General features: G+C 39.6%; 1 protein-coding gene across 2 annotated transcripts; it reads right to left on the reverse strand.

Moving 5' to 3' along the window:
* Window positions 1-17,717: 17,717 nt before the first annotated feature.
* On the reverse strand, window positions 17,718-24,289 carry TMEM155 (transmembrane protein 155). 2 transcript variants are annotated; one of them, XM_030913712.1, is made up of 6 exons: window positions 23,920-24,289; window positions 22,869-22,977; window positions 21,600-21,669; window positions 20,610-20,672; window positions 20,318-20,475; window positions 17,718-19,257 (listed from the first exon to the last, which is right to left on the reverse strand). In XM_030913712.1, the coding sequence occupies exons 4-6, from the start codon at window positions 20,661-20,663 to the stop codon at window positions 19,077-19,079; spliced, it is 393 nt and encodes a 130-aa protein (XP_030769572.1). In that variant the 5' UTR covers window positions 20,664-20,672; window positions 21,600-21,669; window positions 22,869-22,977; window positions 23,920-24,289; the 3' UTR covers window positions 17,718-19,076. The 2 variants fall into 2 exon arrangements, with proteins under 2 accessions (XP_030769572.1, XP_030769574.1); XM_030913714.1 differs by lacking the exon at window positions 23,920-24,289 and adding an exon at window positions 23,622-23,808.
* Between the last annotated feature and the right edge of the window lie 686 nt (window positions 24,290-24,975).

Below are 24,975 nucleotides of genomic sequence, written 5' to 3' on the forward strand. Positions count from 1 at the left end.
GCACTGTCTCTCTAATAGAGTAGAGCTAGCCAACAGAGAGTGAGATAAATTCATATACTAGAGAATGGAATCAATCATTGTGAGATCATTTCAATTGCAAATAAAATGAGAGAAAAAAGTGAAATTCATGTAAGACAGGCATCCTGAGCAGGCATTAGACATAAGATATAATAATGCAGTTTAATTCAGAGAAATAGCTGGCATAGAGACAAAATGTAGTACTGATTGATTATTTCAGCTGTTAGAAAATCTGTTATCCAAATGTCCTCCCTTCCTCTGTGTGGGTTCTGAGAAGCCACAGTTCGTGAAGGCGGTTTTGCATCAAACCTGCAAGGAATGTGGAGGAATCATGGAGAACAGGGTGAGAACCACAAGTTTAGGGGCTGGCAAATGGTCCTCTTTTCAAAAAGCAGACAGAGTGGGCTGGGGTGAGGAGAGGAGTCTGGAAATTATGAAAGAACAAGTTTAATGTCAATCCATATCAAAACTCTGTGTTTAAAAATACAGTCTGTGAGCATGTAGAAGTGCAGCCATCTGAAAACCACTAAAGTCGTACTTCGTATTTTGTAGGAGTGGAGATCAAATTCCAAATGTAGGCCAATAATTTCCAGTTCCTTCACAGTAGATAAGACTGGCTAAAATCTACTGTGCCCACCAGGTTAGAACACACACCAGTTATCTCAGCATGCCCGGTTGTGTTGGCAATACGGAAGCTGGAATCAGTGACTTGCTGTCGCTGACCAGACATCCAGTGAGCCCAGAGTAAAATTATGATTTACAGCCTATTCCTATTCATCACCATGTTGGCCCAGACCATTTGGCAAGGCTTCTAACTCACTCTTTTTGCCTAGAGTTTGTCCCAGAGGCTTATCCCTTGCTCTAGTCCATTAGGTTCAGCTTCCTTTAGTTTCGGCCTCTGACCCAACATAAATGGACTGATTATCCAGATGTACAATGCTACCCACTGCCTGGATACCTACTCTCAGGCTTCACCACGTAAGTCTGCCTAAAATGTACACTAATTCAACACCTGTCTTTGAACACTGCATATGGTGGAGGCAGTCCAACTCAGACTTCCAAGGCCCCATCTTCTTAAGGATCCAACTTTCTCTCTCTCCCTGCAAGGCATCATTCATTGCCTTCCTGCAATATAAACTGATCCTCTTGGGCCATAATAAGAAATGCCATAAGCATAGTAAAATGTAGTTTTCCCCTGGTATCTGACAAAACCTCATGATTTTCTATTAACAAGATGGGGAGACGTGGTATGGATGATAGAACAGTCAGGTGGATTGATATCTAGCTGAATGAAAACTAAACTCAGAGTGTCTTGAGAAATGAATCCATGTCAAACAGCCTAGAGGGAGGTATGGGCATATTCTAAGACTATATCTGACCCAAACTTAAACAATGATTTTGCCAAAAACCACATAAAGACATAAAAGGCAAAAAAGTTAGCTAAATTTTCTATGACATCAGCCTAAGAGAGTTAATATGTTGTATAACTGTGTGAAGACATTTTTATTATTTCCTTATTTGTCAATTATATGTCAATAAAGCAAAAAAAAAAAAAAAAGAGTAAGTTTAGAAATCTAAGATTTTAACATCTCTTTACAAGTTGGAAAGTTGAGGTTTAATTAAAATCAACCAACCAACAACAAAAATAAAAACACGCTAACTATTAAGAAAAAAAAAAAGAAAGAAAAAAGGAAAATACAAGCTGGGCCCAGAGCACCTTGTAAGAAAGTAAAGAGTGCTCAAGAAAAGAAAGGATGGAATACATAATAGAAATACAGGAGCCAATCCCAAAGAGCTCACCGCCCGCATACAACCATAATCTTTCACCTGGACCGTGGCTGGGGCCTCCAAACAACCATCGTCTTTGTCCTGGACTGTGGCCTCCTAAACCGGTTTCCCTGTCTCCATTCCTGCCCTTTCAAGTCACTTCTCAACATAGCAGAGTGACCTAACCCATTATTCCTCCACTTGAAAGCACTAACCCATCATTCCTCCACTTGAAACTGTCCAATGGCTCCCCATCACACCCAGAATAAAATCCAGCGTTTGTACCATGGTCCACAAGGCCCTCCACTTGCGGCTGCTTTCTCCCTCAGCACCCCTTCAGGCGCCAGCCCCTGGTGGCTCCCTCCACGCTGGCCGGTCTGCTGCAGCTCCGTTACATTGGGCAAGCTCCTGCCTTAGTTCCTTTGCGTTCCCTATTCTCTCTGCCTGGAAGAGCTTCCCCTAGGTGCCCACAGTGCCAGCTCCTGTGCCTCCTTCAATCCCTCACTCAACTCTCATCTCACGGCGGCCTACCCGGACCACCTATTTGACTACAGCTTTTCAAAGGCCCCTTACGCTGCTCGAATTTCTCCTTTTTCATAGCAGTGTCTCCTTCTAATGGCACAAGATAATTTGCTAATTAAGTTTTATGTTTCTTTTCTGTCTCCCTGCTCTAGACTATAAGTTCCTAAAGGTAGGAATCATCTATTTTTTTATCAGCCATGTACCCAATAACCCAGAACAGTACCTGACACACTGTAGGTATTCACGTACCTACAATATTTGCTGAATAAATTAATGGTTTAGCTGTTAATTAATTAGCCATTAATTAGCTAAACAGACGTCCCTTTAGGTTGCTTCTATTCCTTTGCTTTTAACATCGATATCCTTATACATGTCTCTAGTGTGTATGTGTGTTTCTCTATAAAGATAGGAAAAGGTGGAATTACTGCTTATGTGCAGTTTAAATGTCAATAGATACTGCCAAATTACCCTTCAATGTATCCATTCAGATTCACATTTCTACCATAGTGTATGAGGACTTGTTTACCCACACCCAAGCCAACAGCATCACTTTTTAAGTGGAATGTAATCTAACTGGAGGGCTTCCAGAGGGAGCAAACAGAACGGTAGAGTCTGGCACTCTCTAAAAGAAACTTCGTCTGTTTAACCTAGAGAAGAGAAAATTCTGAAGAGCTCTCATGAAAGAAGAATTCTAATCATTCTTTGACATTCTAGTGCTGTAAAATCCTGCCTTCCCAGACCTACCCACAGGGCAGCTTGACTCATACTTGCTTCTGAATTCCCTGTTCCTAACGATGCTAATGAATTCAATTATTTGTGTAATGACCAAGGAGCAAAATACCAAATAAATTCTCTATCTTTTTTGATATCATGTTTACTAAGGAGCTGACTTTATATCATAAAGTAGTTGTAACAATGTAACAATTTCATCTCTTTTTTTTTGTTTGGACCCCAATATTAAGATGACATGTACTAGATAAAAATGTTCTAATTGCCAATTAGCTTGTTCAATCTCATCAATAACTTTAAACTACAAGAATAAAATGTTTTAATCTATCAGATTGGAAAATATAAAAAAAGATCATGTACTGTTATGTAGAGTATAAATGATTATAACAATTCTGGAAATCAGTCTAACAATGACAGAAATACAAAATGTGCACATGCTTTAAGTCAAAAATTCTATTTTTAGGAGTTATCGTAAGGAAAGAATTATGGACGTGCACAAGCACTTAGCTAATAAGGGCTTCCAAATTCATTCATTTATACTAATGAAAAAATGGAAGCTATTTAAATATCCATCTATGTAAGGTTTGTTATGCAAATTATGTTACTAAGTTTCATGGAATACATGCAGCCATTAAAATTTTGAAGTAGGTCTGTGTGCTGGGTGTTTCCCCACCGACCCTCTAGATCTATCTTTCACTCTTCTCCACCCTACCTTGTGTCCCAGGAGGGGCATCAATGGGCTCCCTCATCCTCTGGCTTTGTCTGGGTTTGGCCACTGGGAAGCAATGGTAGAAAATGAATGGTTGGAAGGAATGAGGGTTCTGAGTATTCCTTCCCTTTCTTCCCTCCCTGCTGAGTCACCAAGCACTGGCTGTATTTTCCAAAGACCTTGGCTCCTGTCAAAAGGATATCTCCCACCACTACTCTCCTGAGTCCCAGCAACTGCCCTTCCTTTCACCTCTCTAGACCCAGGGCTGGTAACAGCTCCATCTCCCCACTGTGGCTGTCCCTGAGGTGCTTGTCCAGTCTCTGCTGGTTTCCTAAACCCTGCCCACAGTCCTGTAATGCAGCTTTAATTTCTGCCATACAGTATTGAAAGTTCAACAAATGGAGAGGAGAGACATACTACATTTTTGGTTCTGCATTTTCATCCTATTTTGATGTACAAAATCATACATCAAAACATAGATTGTGTAAGGGACACAAAAAAATTAGTTATATACAACATTTAAAATGTGCAAAAAGTTGAAGTTTTCTGTATTAGCTATTATATCTTGCTTCGAGAATGTTATTTAAAAATAAAGAAGATCAAGCTAAGAAGTAAAGAATAAAGAGTAATCCATTACAAAACACTATTATAACCAAATAGGAAAGTGTCCTGAAGTGTTACGGTGATAGTAAAGACCCACAGACAACCATGGACTTTAAGCAGTAAAAATCCCATTGAGAGGAGAAATACCAGCTACCGAATCAATCACATGATTACTTTCTCTAATAGACTTAAAAAATAAAATATATAAGGTAATCAGCCCTAATTTTAAAACCTCGGGAAGACTTTTAAATAATAGGAATAGCATTTTTCTCAATATTAACACATTTATTATATATTATGTTTCAATACAAATTTTCTAAATATGATAATGTATGGTATTATCAAGGTTAACTTTTAAACATTAATTATTTAGATTATAGATGGGATAGGAACAATCTCTAAGCAGCACTGGGTTTTATTTTCACAGGTAATAGGAGTTTCCTCCAGCTATAAGGCAGAAGTTATCTTCCAAATCTGTTTTATAAAATGCAGATCAAGGCCCATGAGTGGGTCCTGAAATCAATTTACTGGATAGAGTAAGAGGGGGCAAGTAGTATTTTTAATGACGTAAAATGACTAGAATAGAATTAGAATAAAACAGAAAGTATCAGAGTGCCTTTCACTTAAGTGTACCATATAATGAAACTTGTATTTCATTTATTTTCATGTATATGTACGTGCACTGGGTCACAAGGCAAAATGCATTTCTTATTGGGTCTTGGTCAAAACCTTTTGAAAGCCTCTGTTCTAGTCTGTGCTAACCTCTAACAATTTCACTGCTTTCAGCCAAGGTTACAGTACAACTAATAAAAGCAGCAGACAGAAGTAAAGGTGAAGATCAAAACAGAACAAATTTATAGCAAATGTATTAGGATAGAGAACACTTTAATGTTATTATCCTAAAAGGAATCTTTAGACTGATAAAAGCTATGGTATTTAACTGTCATGGCTATAATGGCATTAGCTATAACTTTTGAATCTCAGTGGGAATGGTAGGGGAATAACTGTATTGCACAACTAGTAACTTACCTTTTCTGATATTTCTCCAAGAGAGGCTGTTCATTACATTACTTTAAATAAATATCTGGTGTGATTACAAACAATATGGTTCAAATTAAAAAGTAATGTTGATAAAAGCTGTCACACATTATTGAGAAAAGCAATGAAAAAAAAAAGCAGTAGAATAGGTTCCAAATTATGACTCAAAAAATAATAAAAATGTTATATACATGAAAAAATAGGAAAATCTATTAAGGGCATAGGATTATGGAATATCTTTAATACGTGTCTGAATATTTATACTGAGTAAACATTACTTTTACATTCGGAAAAAGAAATAAGGATATATTTGCAATATTCTTCAAAAAAGAAAGCAAAAAGTGAAGGCTCTCCATCTCAAGAATTCCTGGGACCCAGGTTTTCCAGAGTGAAGCAAATCCTGCCTTTGAGTGTTACACCTGGACCAGGGTGGCGAGGCCTCTTCCCCTGAAGGCATGTCAGATATCCAAATGTTAGGTTTAAAAACAATTTCACAGGCCAGACCCAGTGGCTCACGCCTGTAATTCTGGCACTTTGCAGGGCCGAGGGGGGAGGATCACTTGAGGTCAGGAGTTTGAGACCAGTCAGGCTAACATGGTGAAACCCTATCTCCACAAAAAGCACAGAAATTAGCCGGGTGTGGTGGCACGCGCATGTAGTCCCAGCTTCTTGGGAGGCTGAGGCAGGAGAATCGCTTGAACCCAGGAGGTGGAGGTTGCCGAGATCCCACCACTGCACTCCATCCTGGGTTACAGAGTGAGACTCCAGAATTAAAAAAGAAAAAAGAAAAAAATTCACAAGTGGTTTTCCTAAATTTTAATAAATTTACTTTTTCATTATAAAAGCAGTAAAGCAACATTTTTTTTTTTTTTTTTGGAGACGGAGTCTCTCTCTGTCACCCAGGCTGGAGTGCAGTGTCGTGATCTTGGGTCACTGCAAGCTCCACCCCCGGGTTCACGCCATTCTCCTGCCTCCCAAGTAGCTGGGACTACAGGGGCCCGCCACTACGACCAGCTAATTTTTGTGTTTTTAGTAGAGACGGGGTTTCACCGTGTTAGCCAGGATGGTCTCGATCTCCTGACCTCTTGATCCACCTGCCTCAGCCTCCCAAAGTGCTGGGATTACAGGAGTGAGCCACTGTGTCTGGCTCTAAAGCAACATTTTTAAAGTCTGGAAAATAGATGCAGGAGTTCCAAATCCCACTATTTAACACAACTATTCTCATTGTACGTATTCCCTTACAGCATTTTTTTATGTGTATTTTGCATGGTTACCACCATGGTAAATATAAAATTTTATGGTCAGGTTTTTTTTTCATATGATATTACTACGTTGTTCTTTTTGCTACATAGACTTCATATATTTTATTTTTAAATGGCTGTATATTATTGCATTAAGAAAATTATGATTTAATTCATCATTCCTCAATTACTGTAATGAATTTCTTAAATATTTATTGAATATTTCTACAATGCCCACAACCTAGATAAAGATTATATCTCTATCAACACTTACATAGATAAGTACAGAGAGTACACAGACTTAAAGAGTACATATTCTTTAAATCATATTTCCAGCATTGGACTAGATATTTTCGCATATTTTCTTTCATCTTATCCTTAAACTAACCCTGCAGCATCAGGCTAACAATCCCTATTATAAGAATAAAATAAAATACAGTAAGGAAGACAGAGGAAGTGTATAGTTAATATTTAAGTAGCTAAATCTCAACCCAAATCTGACACCAAAATCTTAGGACAAGGTGTCTTTCTAAAATGTACTTTTCAAATCGCTTTTTATTAGAAATAAAGGATAACTTAACTCTGTACTACTAAGACATTTTAGAATCTAAGCATAAAGACTTTGATGTTCTGTTTGGCCAGTATGGTATTTTATACATTTGTGAACAAAAGCATCTAACAGTAAAGCACATACCATGCAGCTAGCCACAGTCCTTACCCCTCACCTTATGCACATGTGTGCATGTACACACGCACACACATACGAACACACACAAATACACACAAACACAACCACACACAACACACACACTACCACACATACACATTGTATAAACACACATATATAGACACTCAACCACATACGCACACAGACGCAAACATACACCCAAATACACACAGTGTTATAGGACCTTTATGCTATGAACCTGGCCTTTGAAGGCATCTGAGTTCGTGTTCCCTTTGTTAGAATTTTAACCAAAGAGAGGGGACACCTGTTAAGAAACTGAGAAACTGGCCACGCGCGGTGGCTCAAGCCTGTAATCCCAGCACTTTAGGAGGCCGAGGTGGGCGGATCACGAGGTCAGGAGATCAAGATCATCCTGGCTAACAAGGTGAAACGCCGTCTCTACTAAAAACACAAAAATTAGCTGAGCGTGGTGGCGGGTGCCTGTAGTCCCAGCTACTCGGGAGGCTGAGGCAGGAGAATGGCGTAAACCCGGGAGGCGGAGCTTGCAGTGAGCCGAGATCCCGCCACTGCACTCCAGCATGGGCGACAGAGAGAGACTCTGTCTCAAAAAAAAAAAAAAAAAAAAAAAAAAAAAAACTGGGAAGCAGCTGAAGTAAATCTATAATCCTCACAAAATTAATAAATTTGGGACGTAATGCTGTTCATAGCAGTAGACAGGTGATTACTGGGATTATTAAATTAACCCAATACATTTACACTGAGATACACAAAATTCATATTTTTATTTGTTCTGCTTTGAAGATTATGCCTGTTATGATATTGCCCCAGACAAAAAACTGGCAGGATAACAACATGGTCATGAAATCAATAATTCATATTTGTGAAGACAATTTTAACTTTTTAAGTACTTTTACATCTGTAGTACAAGGCTCAGAAACAAAAATAAGAGCAATTAAAATGGGTATAAGAACAACTAAAACTGAAATGGCCACATAACCAAACCATATAGTTTTTTAAGAGCTCATACTGAAACATCAAAGGAAAAACATTTTTTAAAGAAGATTTTATTATATTGCATTCCCAGAAACCTCGTCCAGTTACTGTCTAATCCTAAATAATTTCAATGATTGTTTAATTCTTTGTTTACCTAGATGATGTCAAAAGGGTTTCCTCCCTTGAGGGACTGATAAATTTCCCAAACACTTAGGGACCTGGAGACGCCCCCAAGTTGCCTCACGTTCTAATTATGTCTACCTTGCAATATTTGGAACTCAGTAAATATTCTAAGAAAACCATTTTAGGACATTATAATCTGATTTTAGACAATTCTTATCCATTTTTTATGATTTTGTAATTATTACAGATAATTATGAGTGAATCATTTTTTAAAACCTTATATTTCCTTTATGCCCTATGTAAAAATTAGCACTGTGATCATCTAATATTAGCACAGATTCATATCTAATTGGCATCCATGTTGATTGGATTATAAATTCATCTTTTTCAAATCTTGATTTAGAAGCACTCAGTAACATCAATTCATAATAGCATGCAGGAGAAATAACTATATTGAGTAATTTGGGCATTTGTCACCTGAGAAATTAGAAGTAAACAAATTGCATCCACATTAAATTATACATACATAGGTGGACATGAGAAGTACTCGTCTTATATTACTCTTATATGTGCTCTGTATGCACATGCCTTCAGATGCAGGATAACAAAAATCTTGCTTTCTGCTTGTTCTAAAGCAATCTTCTGCATGCCAGAATAGCTCACCAAATTGAGTCTAGGAAGTGATTGGATTCTGTATTAGTTTGTTTGGGCTGACATAACAAAGTACTAAAGACTGGGTGGCTTAAAGAACAGAAATTTATTTCCTCACAGTTCTGGAAGCCAGAAGTCTGAGATCAAAGTGTCAGCAGGGTTAATTTCTTCTGAGATCTCTCTGCTTGGCTTGCAGATGGCCATTGTGATGGTTATTATTATGTGTTAACTTGACTGGGTCACAGGATGCCCAGACAAACATTATTTCTGGGTGTGTCTGAGAGTGCTTTCAGAAAAGATTAACACTTGAATTGGTGTACTGAGTAATGCAGATGGCTCTCCTGATGCGGTTGGGTACCATCTCATCCACTGAGGGCCTGAATAGAACAAAAGGTAAAGTAGGGAGGAATTCGACCCATTTGTTTCTGAACTGGGATATTTTATCTCATCTCCTGTTCTCAGACTAGGATTTGCACTATCTGTCCCCTGGTTTTCAATCCTTGGGGCTTGAACTAAATTGTACCCCTGGCTTCCATGTGTCTCCAGCTTGTAGACAGCAGATCATGGGACTCAGCTTCCATAATCATGTAAACCAATTCCTCATGATAAACCTCCTTCATATATATTTATATATAGAAAAAGGATGCATGGATGTGTGAATATATGCTATGTATTGTAATGTACATATGTATATATTTATTTGTATATATACATACATATATACGGTACACACTTACATCTATATATATGTATATATACACATGCATAGTTTTCTTTGGAGAATGCTAGAAGAATGCCATCATCTTCCTCTATCTTTACACGGCCTGTCTATGTTTTAATCGCCTCTTTTTTTGGATAAGTCATATTGAATTAGGATCCAACCTAATGAATTCATTTAACCTTAATCACTTCTTTAAAGGACCTATCTCTAAATACATTTTGAGATACTAGAAGACAGTACTTCAGGACTTCAGACTGGGCACAACGGTTCACACTTGTAAACCCAGCGCTTTGTGAGGCTGAGGCAGGAGGATTACTTGAGCTCAGGAGTTTGAGACCAGCTTGGGCAAATAAGGACCTTATCTGTCTTGTTTCCACTGCCTCCTCAGCATCTAAAACTGTCTGGAGCAAAGTATATACTTAATAAATATGATTAGATGTTAAATATCTGAAACCCCATCTCTACAAAAAATACAAAAATTAGCGAGGCATGGTGGCACATGCCTGTAGTCCCAGCTACTTGGGAGGCTGAGGTGGGAGGATGGCTTGAGCCTGGGAGGCAGAGCTTGCTGTGAGCCAAGATAACGCCACTGCACTCCAGCCTGGGCAATAGAGCCAGACTTTGTCTCAAACAATGAGAAAAAGAATAAGTTAGGACTTCAACATATGAATTTTGGAGAAATATAGCGTAGCCCATACAATATTCTTATTTCTATATTTCATAACAGTGAAGCAAGTAACTATTACCTTTGCAGAGTTGGGTTGCCTTGTTAAAGAAAAGAAAGAAAAAGAAAAATGAAATTAGAAGATATCTAGCTTTTTAAACCATATTCTTCACCAACTCAGCTAGACAAAGGCAGTTTGGTCCATAAAGAGATGATTTCCATCCTAAGTAGCAGTGAAAGGACTCCTTTGCCAGCCAGTTTGGTCCCCTCCTGCAAAGCTGTATGCACATCCTGGTGCATAATGAGAACAAAGAAAAACAAAAACAAAAGCAGGGTGACTGAATGACTCTCCTTTTCCATTCATGATCATGTCTATTGTCACCACTAATCCTCAAAAGCCAAAATTAGACATTAGAATGTTGGTCCTCAAACAACTAGGACAAGTTCACATCAAACTATCTAGGAAGCATTTTTTATATGTTCTCAACCTCAAACATATCAGAGCATGCGAGTGAAGAAGTGAAGCAGGTAAGATTAAATTCAACTGTATACAACGTAAAAGTGAAAATATGGGTGACTTTACACAGAAGAAGTTCGGAGAAAAGTGGTCTAGAGTAGGTGTGGTTGCTCCATGGTCACAGAGATCCAGCTCTTTCCTACTCTCTGGCTGCCATTCTTAGCATAGGCTTCCATTGTCACGACAGACTAATGTCCAAAGGGGCTTCTGGAGCTGGGGCCATCGAGACCCTGCAGGCAGCAGGGAAAAGGAAGGCAGAAATAGCAATAGGGGATGCCCTAGTACATCTGCCTCTTCAGGAGTCTTCTTGGAGATCCTGTCTGGTAGCTTCAGCTTTTAAGTCATCAGCAAGGGAGTCTAGGAAAAGTAATGTCTCAGACACACCATTCTGAATAAAATTTGTTTGGTTCCGTAAAGGCCTAGGGATATGTGTGTTGTAAGAGCTTACTGAGGGATCCTAATATTAATACATTCTTGAGAACCACTGTAAAAGAAACAATTTCTTGGATAAGTTTCTTGAGTAGGCCATCCCAAAGAAATTAATTGAAGGACACATTTGTCATTTGACTCCCAGCATCCATTCTGCCTGTTCTCAACAACAACCCAGATTTTCATTTGAGCATCGAGCCCTTGCCTACTCTCAGTCTATATGGTCCAGGTGCAGGCCCATCTTTAGCCCTAGGGATCAGGCAAATGATCCCAGCCTAAACCTCATTAGCATGTATCCTGTCGGCCAAGTAATTGGTTCAAAGGTAGGCATATGACCTAAGCCTATTCAATCAGAATGTGTCTCAAGACTTTTACTAGAATGTAAACTCAACAAAAATAAGGACCTTACCTGTCTCATTTCCACTGCTTCCTCAGCATCTAAAACTGTCTGGAATAAAGTATATGCTTAATAAATATGATTGGATATTAAATATATGAAAATGGAGCTCAGAGATTAGAGAAAAACTAGATTTTGATAACATTGTTTGAATCTCTGTCTCTATGTACCTCAACTAAATCTACCCTTGGTTCTTTCAGTTACTAAATCCATCAATTTTCTTTATTTGCTTACAGCATCTTGACTTTGAGTTTCTCTTACTTGCATCCAAAAGGTAACAGGGAAGTAGGCAGGACCAGTAGACTAAGTAATTTATAGATTCAATACTATTCCCATTAAACTACCAATGACATTCTTCACAGAATTAGAAAAAACTACTTTAAATTTCATATGGAACCAAAAAAGAGCCCATATAGCCAAGACAATCCTAAGCAAAAACAACAGAGCTGGAGGCATCACGCTACCTGACTTCAAACTATATTACAAGGCTACAGTGACCAAAACAGCATGGTACTAGTACCAAAACAGATATATAGACCAATGGAAGGGAACAGGCCTCAGAAATAATACCACATATCTACAACCATCTGATCTTCAACAAACCTGACAAAAACAAGCAATGGGGAAAGGATTCCCTATCTAATAAATGGTGCTGGCAAAACTAGCTAGCCATATGCAGAAAACTGAAATTGAACCCCTTCCTTACACCTTATACAAAACCCTAGAAGAAAACCTAGGCAATACCATTCAGGATGTAGGCATGGGCAATGACTTCCTGACAAAAATGCCAAAAGCAATTGCAACAAAAGCCAAAATGGACAAATGGGATCTGATTAAACTAAAGGGCTTCTGCACAGCAAAAGAAACTATCATCAGAGTGAACAGGCAACCCACAGAATGGGAGAAAGTTTTTGCAATATACCCATCTGACAAAGGTCTAATATCCATAATCTGCAAGGAACTTAAACAAATTCACTAGAAGAAAACAAACAACTCCATCAAAAAGCAGGCAAAGGATATGAAAAGACCCTTCTCAAAAGAAGACATTTATGCAGCCAACAAACATGAAAAAAAGCTCAATATCACTGATCATTGGAGAAATGCAAATCAAAGCCACAACGATATACCATCTGACCAGTCAGAATGGCAATTATTAAAAAGTCAAGAAACAACAGATCCTGGTGAGGTTGTGGAGAAACAGGAACGTTTTTACACTGTTGGTGGGAATGTAAATTAGTTCAACCATTGTGGAAGACAGTGTGGCAATTCCTCAAGGATCTAGAACCAGAATTACCATTTGACTGAGTAACCACATTACTGGGTATATACACAAAGGAATATACATCATTCTACTATAAAGACACATGCATACATATGTTTGTTGCAGTACTATTTACAATAGCAGAGACATGGAACCAACCCAAACACCCATCAGTGATAGACTGGATAAACAAAATGTGGCACATATACACCATGGAATACCATGCAACCATAAAAAGGAATGATCTCATGTCCTTTGCAGGAATATGGATGAAGCTGGAAGCCATCATAATCAGCAAACTAACACAGCAACCAAAAAACCAAACACCACACGTTCTCACTCATAAGTGGGAGTTGAACAATGAGAACACACGGACACAGGAAGGGGAATGTGTCCATGTGTTCTCACGAAGGGGAACACACACTGGGTCCATTCGGAGGTGGGGGATGAGGGGAGGGAGAGCATAAGGACAAATAGCTAATGCACGCGCAGCTTCAAACCTAGGTGATGGGTTGATAGGTGCAGCAAAGCACCATGACACATGTATACCTATGTAATGAACCTACATGTTCTGAACTTGTATCCCGGAACTTAAAGTAAAATTTTAAAAAAGAAAAAAAAATCAGTGAGTCTTTTCAACAAATGGTACTGGAACAACTGGACATCTACATGCAAAAACACACAAAAATTAATTTAAAATGGGCCACAGCAATGCAAATGTACAATGCAAAACTATACAATTATACAACCCCTGGAAGATAACTTAGGGAAAAAATCGAGGTGACCTTGGGTTTGGTGATGACTTTTATATACAACATCAAAATCATGATTTATGAGAGAATAAATTGTTAAGTTGAACTTCCTTAAAATTAAAAACTTTTTCTCCACAAAAGCCACCGTTAAGAGAATAAAAAGACAAACCACAGACAGAGATAATATTTGCAAAATACCTATCTGATAAAGAACTGATATCCAAGATATACAAAGAACTCTTAAAACTCACAATAAGAAAAAAACAACCACCCAACTATACAATGGGCAAAAGGTCTAAAGAGACATCTCAACAAAAAAGATATACGGATGACAAATAAGCATATGAAAAGATGTTCAACATCATACATCATTAGAGAAATGCAAATTAAAACAACAAGAAACCACTAGACACATATTAGAATGACTAAAATCCAAAACACTGATAACATCAGATGCTGATGAGGATGTAGAGCAACCAGAGCTCATTCTTTGCTAGTGGAAATGCAAAATGGTAAGCCACTTTAGAAGACAGTTTGGCAGTTTCTTACAAACTAAGCATAGTCCTACCATACAATCCAGCAATCATATTCCTTGGTATTTACTCAAATGAGTTGAAAACTTAACATCCACACAAAAACCTGCATGAGAAAGTTTATAGCAACTTTATTTGTAATTGCCAAAACTTGAAAGCAACCAAGATATCCTTTAATAGGTGAATGGATAAACAAATTTTGATACATCTGTGCAATGAACTATTACTTAGAGATAAAAAGAAATGAGCTATCAAGCCACAAAAACACATGGAGGAAACTTAAATGCATATCGCTAATTGAGAGAAGCCAATCTGAATGGCTGTCTTACTGTATGATTCCAATTATATGACATTCTGAAAATGGCAAAACTGTGGACACAGGAAAAAAAAAAAAAATCAATGGTTGCCAGGAGTTTGGAGGCAGGGAGAGACAAATAGGCAGAGCACAGGTGATTTTTAGGGCAGTGAAACGATTTTGTGTGATACAGTAATGGTGGCTGCATGTCATGGTACATTTGCTAAAACCCATAGAACATACATCAAGAGTGAACGTTAATGTAAACTGTAAACTTCAGTTAATAGACAGGACTGAATATTAATGTAAACTCTGTAAACTTTAGTTAATAATGTATTAATATTGGTAATCAATTGTAACAAATGTAACATGCTAATAAAAGATTTCAATAAGAATAGGAGAAACGAGGCCGGGCGCGGTGGCTCAAGCCTGTAATCCCAGCACTTTGGGAGGCCGAGATGGGCGGATCACAAGGTCAGGAGATCAAGACCATCCTGGCTAACATGGTGAAACCCCGTCTCTACTAAAAAATACAAAAAACTAGCCGGGTGAGGTGGCGGGTGCCTGTGGTCCCAGCTACTCAGGAGGCTGAGGCAGGAGAATGGCGGGAACCTGGGAGGCAGAGCTTGCGGTGAGCTGAGATCCGGCCACTGCACTCCAGCCTGGGCGACAGAGCCAGACTCCGTCTCAAAAAAAAAAAAAAGAATAGGAGAAACAGAGTGTGGGGTTGGAGAGTGTGGGGTTGGAGAGTGTGGGGTTGGTATGTGGGAACTCTCTTTCAATTCAATTATTCTATAACCTGAAAACTGCCCCTCAATTATGAAATCTATTAAAGAACAAATCAATAAAAATAAATAAAAATTTAAAATAATCAATGAGAATAAATTTTGAAGCAATATTCCCTCTATTTCTATATATGTTTCAAGTTTCTACAACGAATGTTTACAAAATGTACATACCTAGATAGTCCACAGCTAAGAGTTTATCCTATAGATATATGCACATATCGATCAAAGATTTACGTGAAAGGATTATGTACTATTGTCAGTAACAGCAAAAGTCAGGAAACAACTAAATACCTATTAACAAATGATTAGTTAAATAAATTATGCTTTTTTTACACATGAAATACTACAGAGCAGTTAAAAAGGGACAACTGGCCGGGCGCAGTGGCTCATGCCTGTAATCCCAGCACTTTGGGAGGCCGAGGTGGGTGGATCACCTGAGGTTGGGAGTTCAAGACCAGCCTGACCAACATGGTGAAACCCCATCTCTACTAAAAATACAAAATTAGCGGGGCGTGGTGGTGGTGCATGCATGTAATCTCAGATACCCAGGAGGCTGAGGCAAGAGAATCACTTGAACTCAGGAGGCGGAGGTTACGGTGAGCCGAGAGCACACCAATGCATTCCAGCCTGGGCAACAAGAGTGAAACTCAGACTCAAAAACAAAAACAAAAAAAAATGGGACAACTATATGTGCAGAATGCAAGTAAGCTCCATGATAGGGAAGGTATTGTTGCTTTGTTATTGTTCACTAATACAGCCTAAATAGCCAGTGTGTCTGGCACCTGGTATAACTTCAGGAAGTATCTGTTGAATAAATGAATAGAGAATAATGGTTAAATTTGTTTAAAAGCAAAGTAAAAACAATGTGCATATAGTTTGCTTGTCTTGATAGGCTGAAACATGAGGGCATCCCTTTTGACCAAGAGCTACCCCAGATGTAGACTCTGATTTTCCATGGAGCTGGGAGCAGAAATAAAGGAAGCACAGTGTTGGGTGGGGTTTTAAAAAATGAATCTGAACCCTTTTCAACAAAATTACTCAATCCTTTTAGCATGTAGACTCAGCCTTAGAGTGGATGATTACAAAAGTTCAAACGCATAATATTTTATGGTGAATACCAAGACTTACAATAAAACTTACAGTAATCAAGACACTGTGGGAATGACATAAGGATGGCCCTATAGAACAGAACAGAGAAACCAGAAAGAGATCCACACTTACGTGGTTATTTGATTTTTAACAAAGATGTCAAAGTAATCCAATGGGGAAAGTCTCTTCAACAAATAAAAAACAAAAACAGAAACATTGTTTATATATGGGGAGAAAAATAACCTCAATCTTCACCTCATACCATACACAAAAATTATTTATTTATTTTTGAGATGGAGTCTCACTTTGTTGCCCAGACTGGAGCACAGTGGCATGATCTCAACTCACTGCAGCCTTGACTTCTTGGGTTCAAGTGATTCTCCCACCTCAGCCTCCCAAGTAGCTGGGATTACAGGCACCCACCACCATACCCGGCTAATTTTTGTATTTTTAGTAGAAACAGGGTTTCGCCATGTTGGCCAGGCTGGTCTTGAACTCCTGACCTCAGGTGATCCACCAGCTTCGGCCTCCCAAAATGCTGGGATTATAGGCATGAGCCACAGCGCCTGGCCAAAAATTAATTTAATATGGGAAATAGACCTAGTAAAAGTGAAAACTATAGTTTCCAGCTTAGAAGAAAACACAAGAGAATATTTTTGTTGACAGGGTATAGGTAAGTCTCTTAGGACAGAGAAAGCAATCAACACAAAAGAAAAAAGTAGATAAATTAAACTTTAAAATTTAAAATACATCTTTTGAAGACACTGTTAAGAAAATGAATAGGGTAGCCACAAAGTGGGAGAACATATTTGCAAAGCATATATATTTGATAAAGGAGTAGTGTCCAGAAGATATTAAAAATTCCTATAACTCAATAACAAAAGACAAACAATCCAAAATAGGGCACTCGTAGAGAAATAAGGTCCAAGTGACGCTTAGTGTGATGAAACAACCAGATACATAAGAACTAATCCAGTAATATTATACAACCTTCATACTTGATCCAAACTCTGAATATAATAGAAGAATCATTTAATATTTCAAGAAGATAACACTAATCGGCATATAAATTTGCCCATTAAAAAGTAAATTTAACATAAAAATAAATATTTCTATCTATGAATCTCATTCTAATTGACCATTAACAAAGTTTGGTAATAATAACTCACCAATAAAAAGCCACATGAAAAACTGTGTTACATATAGTTTATTTTTATTTCATAGCCTTTTAAAAAATATAAGCCACCTAATATTTTGAAAAACATACACAGAATAATCATTTAGCTGCCACAATATTACAAAAATAAAATGACACAGAATAAACTGCACAAGAGAACAAAATAATCTCTGCTGAGTCACTCTGACTAGGAACACACAATAGTCACTAGGAAGGTGAAGTGGAGCAGTACTGCCATTTCTTCAAGATCAGTTATCACTCAAATCAATCACAGGTACTCCCAGGAGACCATTCCATTCACTATACAGGAATATGTGCAATATATAGATGCCAAGTTAACATCTTGAATTTAATTCCAAACACCATTCTTTCTTTTCCTCTGGGAGCCAAGTTCAATGGCAAGCTAGAATAGTGAAGACCATGGGACATCAAGCCCATGACTGACCCACACCTCTCCCAGCTGGTTCTACAACACAAGAAAGAGAATAAAGTATACTGTGCTATCTAACACAAAAGCTAGTAGCCCCATTTGGCTATTTGAATTTAAATTAATTACAATTAAACAAAATTTAAATTTTCCTTCCTCAGTCACACTAGCCACATTTCAAGTGTTCACTAGCCCCATGTGTCTAAATGGTTACCATATTGGACGCTGCAGATATAGAACATTTCTGTCATCACAGAAAGTTCTTTTAGACAGCCCTGGATGTGGGAAGTGTTTCTTCTTTGCTTAGCTAGGATGTAGGCTGCTTATAGAAGCAGATTTGAGAGGCAATTCTTCTCCCAGGATATTCCTAGACTGGTGGTGGAGTCACAGAAAGGAGTAAGGTAGCCTTTCTTTGCATAGGTTCCCCTCCTCCATGCATGAAAGCAATGGTCTTTTTATAGGAATCAAATACACAAACCCAGACTCCACCAAAATATAACTGACAGGAAAATTAGAGAGGAGAGAAATGATGCAGATGAGGGAGCAGCGTGGTAGAACATTCTTTATCCTACACCAACCCTCCATAAAGAGGTTATGGCCACCAAGGAAGTGCGCAGGTACCCAGGGCCCTCTAGAAAATCCTGATGTGGGACAAGGATATTGGCTAAGAGAGGTCAGTCCTGTCAAGAGTTTTGTGAGAACACCTGACATGCCTTCACTCTGCTCACTGTCAGAGGGGAGCAGTGCTGCTTGAAGCTTTGACAGTTGTGAAGGAACTAGAGTTTTGATCTTTTTGAACTTTATGTTCCTCTGCAACTGTATTTTGTAGCCAGGGCATAAAATGTTAGTTGTCCTCCCAAGATCCACCACTATCTTCTTCCTCATTAAGAGAAAATGGATTTTTGTCAAAGGCAGTTATATATCCAGCTACAAAACTACATTTCTCAGACAATCTTGCCGATAGCAGTAGCCAATGACACAGTTCTGGCCAATGAGATGGAGGCAAAAGTTATTGGCCTGCTGAGGAAGCTCTTTAAAAGGAAGTGGATTCGAACTGGCATGCCCCGTTTTCTCTGTGGGCTTCCTCCTCCTTCTTGTGGGCAGCTGCAGGGACCATCTTGGAACCTGGAGGAAAAAGTCAAAGTAACCTCAGCAGCCACCTTAATTAAGCCTGATACCCATGAGCTGCTGAACCAACACCAGCAGCTGCCTGCCTCTAACCTCCTTCTTCTGTGAGAAAAGAACAAACCCTCTAATTTGTTTAAGCCGCTCTTCAGTCCAAAACTTCCTATTCCATTATCAAGATAAAAATTCATCTTGATTCCCAATAGGAAAGTGTTATTTTCATCTGAAAGGAAAAGACATCTTGCTTGAAGAATCTGTATCTATTCAATAAATTTAAGTAACTTCAGAGTCATACTAATAAAACAAAAGTCGCAGATAAAGGTTTTAGCTCAAACCCACCCATGTCTTCAGAATCTGTCTATACAGACCAAGAACGGCAGAAATGTTTGGGTTCATTATACAAAGTGGCTACTATTAAGGACAATAAGAAGGTTTTTTTAACCTTAATCCATCAGAAAGCTTTTCCTGCATGCTTATTAGGTTCTGATTACTGGGTCTAAATGCCCTTCTGATAATCCAGCTTCCTGTATGGGAAGAGGCTCATGACTCAGATACTTAATCAGATCATTATTAACCCATAACATTATTTATTTTGTGTAGACAAAATAAAAAGTGGAGGACTGAGAAATGTATTTCACTGATTCAAACAAACAAAAAAAACTACATCAAAGATTTACAACTCAATTCTTAACCTTCCCTTGTATGTGACACAGACAGCTGACAGTGACATTCTAATGATCCCAGAGTTTTAATTGTGGATTTAGCTTAAATATGCACAAATATCTCAGAGTAGCTGTTAAAATTAAAAACAAAATACAGCACTGTGTAGATACCTTATGTATTACATTAGTATCTTTAGTATTCTACCAGTCTCTAGATTAGTAAGTGTGACTTAGAAAAAAACAAACATTTCCCACTATTCTAAATGGTTTAACCATTTACAAACTTTAAAATTTTGGTCATTTAAAATTTAACTCCATTGCACGGATTTTGAAACTATAGACAAAATTGGAAATATAGAATGTCAAACTAAAAAGAGTATTTCATATTTTTTACTCACCTAGTTCCAAGTTTCCACCCCTGCAAGCGAACCAAAAACAAATCCTGGCACCTTGCCATTCCCAGAAAAGCCAGTGCATGGCACACTCTGGGTAAATTTTCTCTCTTATTCTGTAGAATCACACCAGATGGCATCAGTTCTGCATCTACAGCTGTGCCCTAAAATTGAAGTTCAGACATAGGAATCTACTTTATTAGACATTTTAGATTTTGCAGGTGTGAGTGTGATGTCATTCTCATTCAATTTAAAATGGTTATCTTGCCAAGTAGAACTGCAGATCCATTGCACTTACAAGTTTGGAAATTAGTGCAACAACCAAGATTGTCTTGATAAGATCTGAAGCCATTTTGAACACCTGAAATTTAGAAACAATGATGAAATAATAATATTTGAAATAAAATACAAATATTACATAATAGAATTATGGCTTATTTCCTTATAATGTAAGAAATTCAAGCCACCTTCTAACATTGCTGAAGAATCACTAAAAACCTTTTTATTGAAAATAGGCCGGGCGCGGTGGCTCAAGCCTGTAATCCCAGCACTTTGGGAGGCCGAGACTGGCGGATCACGAGGTCAGGAGATCGAGACCATCCTGGCTAACACGGTGAAACCCCGTCTCTACTAAAAATACAAAAAACTAGCCGGGCGAGGTGGCGGGCGCCTGTAGTCCCAGCTACTCGGGAGGCTGAGGCAGGAGAATGGTGTAAACCCGGGAGGCGGAGCTTGCAGTGAGCTGAGATCTGGCCACTGCACTCCAGCCCGGGCGACAGAGCGAGACTCCGCCTCAAAAAAAAAAAAAAAAAAAAAAAAAAAAAAAAAAAAAAAAAAGAAAATAAAACATAGGAATCTTCTATAATGAAGTTAATATAATAAGCAGTTATTTTAAATATTCTTGACTTTTCAAGTGCTTTAATGTCTATCTCATACTTACACAGTCTTTAAAAATAGACTTGGCCCATAGCGACTGTCAGAACAGGGGGTGGTCAGGGGATGGAGTAGCCAACATGTAGAAGCCTGAAACCTAGATCATTGTGGGTGTCAGAGTATTTGATCTAAGTCAAAAATGCATTAAGGTAGCCAAAAATGTGAGTTTGAAAGTAGTTCTAATTTGGGAGCTCGGTCTATGTCAGGTCTTGGAAAAATGATGATTGAATAATTAAATAAATAGCAAAAGACAGCTCATCTACAGGTGTCAAAGTTTCAAAAGCAGAGCCTCTAACAAAGCAAGGGCAGGGCAGGAGATCAACAGCAGCAAGATCTAAGAGCAAATGTGAGTTACCTTAATTCCCAGAGCTTACAGTCAAGTTCCAAGCAGAGGTTGAGTAATAGGAATAAATATTCATTGTGGCCTGGATAAATGGAAACTTGGTCATTAATGAATTTGATTACAAGGAGGTAATAAAATGATCCTGGACACAAGATAGAAAGGCACCCCTGCTTTCTTAGGAACATTAGTCAGTAGAACCAGCTGAGAGATTGGATTAATACTCAGATGGTAATAAACTAGTCACCCTGACTTTTCAGTAGTCTCCTGTCTAGGAAGAATGATGGGCAGGTTAAACTCATGGATACCAGTGGTGCTGCTACGAAGATAAAAGGATTGCAAACTCAAGAAGCCAAGCATGTGGTTAAAATAATTTCCATTCTGCTTATTCTAAAGTGTGAAATGATTGTTTTCAATCCTTACAAAAACTATCATTGCTAATTAATTACTCCCACACTCATCTTCAATGTCCATATTAACCATACATCCCTTTAACTAAATGCCACTGCGGAGATATCAACCAATTAGAGAACTATTGTTCAAAGCACAATACAGAATCACTGCAGTTGATTCAGGGAATTCAAACTGGGAATTCAAATCAAGTCTTACCATAACTCTGATAAAGAGGTGAGAATTTGCTCATACCATAATAATTAAAGTAAACCACTTATTTATTAAGAACAGGCCTATCTGGGGAGAGTGAAATAGAAAGTGGGAAATTATCTGATGTCTTGGGCCAAAATTATTCACCTGAGACTATTTTTCCTTTAAAGCATTAAAATAATTGTCTTACACTTCACTTTTATATTATCAACTTAGGCAAACTTCAGTATTTCATTTTTTTAACCTCTCTATATGGTCTTTCTTTGTGTCTAAAATTAGTATTTTCAGTACTATAGTTATGACTTAGCTTATCCCACACTGACATGACTAACCCAAATCCTCCCTTACTGAAGACAGAGTATATCTGCATCACATATTTCACCCCATGAACCCCCGCACTGTTTTTCAAAAGAGCAGAATGATTATTAAAAGTGCAAACACTCCTGACATCTCAGTCAAATTTCCACAATCCTCTACTGAGACACTGATTCTCCCAATGAGTTAGGAGTCAGTTTGGCTTTGTGGTTCTGGTAGAAGCTCACCAGATTTGAGTGGGAGAGAGCCCTTTCCTTCCTTGTACCCATTTCCCCCATCCTGAACCTACATGTTTTTAGGCCCTGGATCTTTAGAAGTTTAGTCATAACTAAGGCCAACGTGAAACCATGTGCCATCCCAACCTACCATTTGCAGAAAGCTTCCATCTCCCGTTGTTCCAGCCTTCTTTTTGCAGGCCCAAACTGTCTTTGCAGCTGTGGTCCTCTATGCACCAGTCAAGGGCAGCAGCTCGGCTCTAGAAAGAGAGACGCCATAAATCTAGGGAAAAGCTTCCGAAGGATGAAGATATTTCCCAAACTAACATTACCGAGAGGGTACTTAGGGCATACTGGTACTCGAGTTTGCTCCTGCCCGCCCATCTTCTGCAAAAGTTCTAGTAATTTAAACTGAAACCACAGACCCGCCTCTCCGTCCTTTTTCCTGTTTCCCTACGCTATGCAAACAGTACCTCTTTTAGCTGGCCTTCCATGCCATCACCCAAAAGGTCACGTACCGGCCAACCCTAAGGCATCTTTCAAATGACTCTCACTGTAACGTTCACCATCCGCTGTCCCAGATTCGAAACCTACCCTGTACTGCAATCCGAAGGCACTAACTGTGGTTGGTGGCTAGAATATGAGTAAGGATCACCAGGAAGAAGGGATTCCTCGCTCCAAATGGGCAACTGAATCTTCCCTCCCCCACGCCCCACCCCAGCACCACCAGACAAACTCCATTTACCATCTCTCAAAGCGCAAAAATGTTTAAAGCAATATTTAAAATAGTTCAAGTGCGCTCTTTCCTCCTGCCACCAGTCCCAAAGCCCACACACTCTTTCTCAAAAATGTGGATATTCAGGTTAACCTTCAATTTTGTTCGAAAAGAGCTAAACTGAATTACCCGAATAATTTACTTTTCCACTCCTTGGGTATAACTAAAATGCAGTTGAACCGAAAAGAGCTTGCTGTTGTCCAAAGTCACTCCGGCTCCAAGGGGCGAATTCTCTTTTCGCCATCTCTCCCAGCCCTGGAACAACTTGGGGTCCCTCCCGAAGAGCAAAGCGCCAGCCCAGACCCCATACACCCACCGTCCCTGGCACCCGAACGCGCTGCGAGCCCCAGGCCTCCCACAGGAGCGGAGACCCGGGTACCTGCGCCTCACGCCGGAACCGACCCGTCAGAGCCGCCGAGCCCCGCACCTGGAAACTGGGAGGCCACGAAGTCAAGAGAATTGAGGCGGAGACCTAGCCCAGGGCCCGCGCAGTTCGGTGCCCTCCCGCCAGTGCCCGCACTCGGGTCACACCGCTTGCTCTCGGGAGAAGCCCCAAGGCTCGCGGTGCACGGAGAGGCGCCCGGGCTGGAGCGCCCCGGCTGTGTTGGCCACGGAGTTCTTCAGCTGCTTGATGACCACGAAGAGCAGGAGGAAAAGTAAGAAGAGCAGGAAGAAGAAGAGCGCCAGGTAGAGCAGCAAGTTGAGTTCCCACTCCATGCTGGAGGCGCCGGCGCTCGCTTGCAGTGCGCGCTCGGCGCGGGCTGCAGCTGGAGGGCGAGCGCGCCGCCCGCACACCCACCTCCCCGCACTCCCGCCCCTCGCGAGGCCGTGCGGCTTTGGGCGCCGACTCCGGGGTCCGTGCTCTGCCTCCCCCGGCTCCGAGGAAACGCGCCAAGGAGCTGAGGAAATCCGGCGCCGACTCTCCCAGCTGGCACCAGAGCCTTCCGCTTCGCCGAGATCCTTTCAGGTGCTCTCGAGGACGCGAGCGACTTCCCTAGGAGCGAAGTTTCGCGGGCAGGGACGCCAGAAGAGGTAACAGCTCAGTCTCCCAGGGGAGGTCGGGACTGATGTTTTGCAAATGATTTAAAAGTTCCACCCCCAACATCCAGTAGGGTCCCTAGCCCTCTGCCTTCCGAATTCATTTCTTTCGTTATAGCCCTCCATTCCTGCTTTCCGAAAAGACAGGGGTTGCCATGGCCCAGAGACCCAAAAGAATGAAAGGTGACAGTGAAGACGGGGTCTGAAAGGCTGTGAGATGATTTCGTGCTATGAGCTGTCTGAGTGAATTCCTGTTCGAGCTGTCTTGCTCTTCAGAGTAGCAGATGCATTCAGTGTTGAATGTACTTTTCTATGGACAACAGGTCATTTGGAAACTCTTTAAGAATACAATGTATTTCAGAAGTTATATAGCACAAAGTTTCAAATATTGGCCCCAAATTCAGTTTCTTTGGTGAAAAGAGGGAAACAAGTTTACTCAAAGTGT

The sequence above is a fragment of the Rhinopithecus roxellana genome, chromosome 2 (genome assembly GCF_007565055.1).
Source record: "Rhinopithecus roxellana isolate Shanxi Qingling chromosome 2, ASM756505v1, whole genome shotgun sequence".
Lineage (NCBI taxonomy): Eukaryota > Metazoa > Chordata > Mammalia > Primates > Cercopithecidae > Rhinopithecus > Rhinopithecus roxellana.

Bases quoted from the DNA above. Each gene is read 5' to 3' on its own strand.
- TMEM155 (XM_030913712.1), bottom strand. From the start codon at position 20,663: ATGGCTTCAGATCTTATCAAGACAATCTTGGTTGTTGCACTAATTTCC. The intron at 20,476-20,609 runs GTAAGTGCAATG...CTTCAATTTTAG, and splicing joins TTGCACTAATTTCCAAACTT to GGCACAGCTGTAGATGCAGA. The intron at 19,258-20,317 runs GTGAGTAAAAAA...TTTTTCCTCCAG, and splicing joins GGGTGGAAACTTGGAACTAG to GTTCCAAGATGGTCCCTGCA.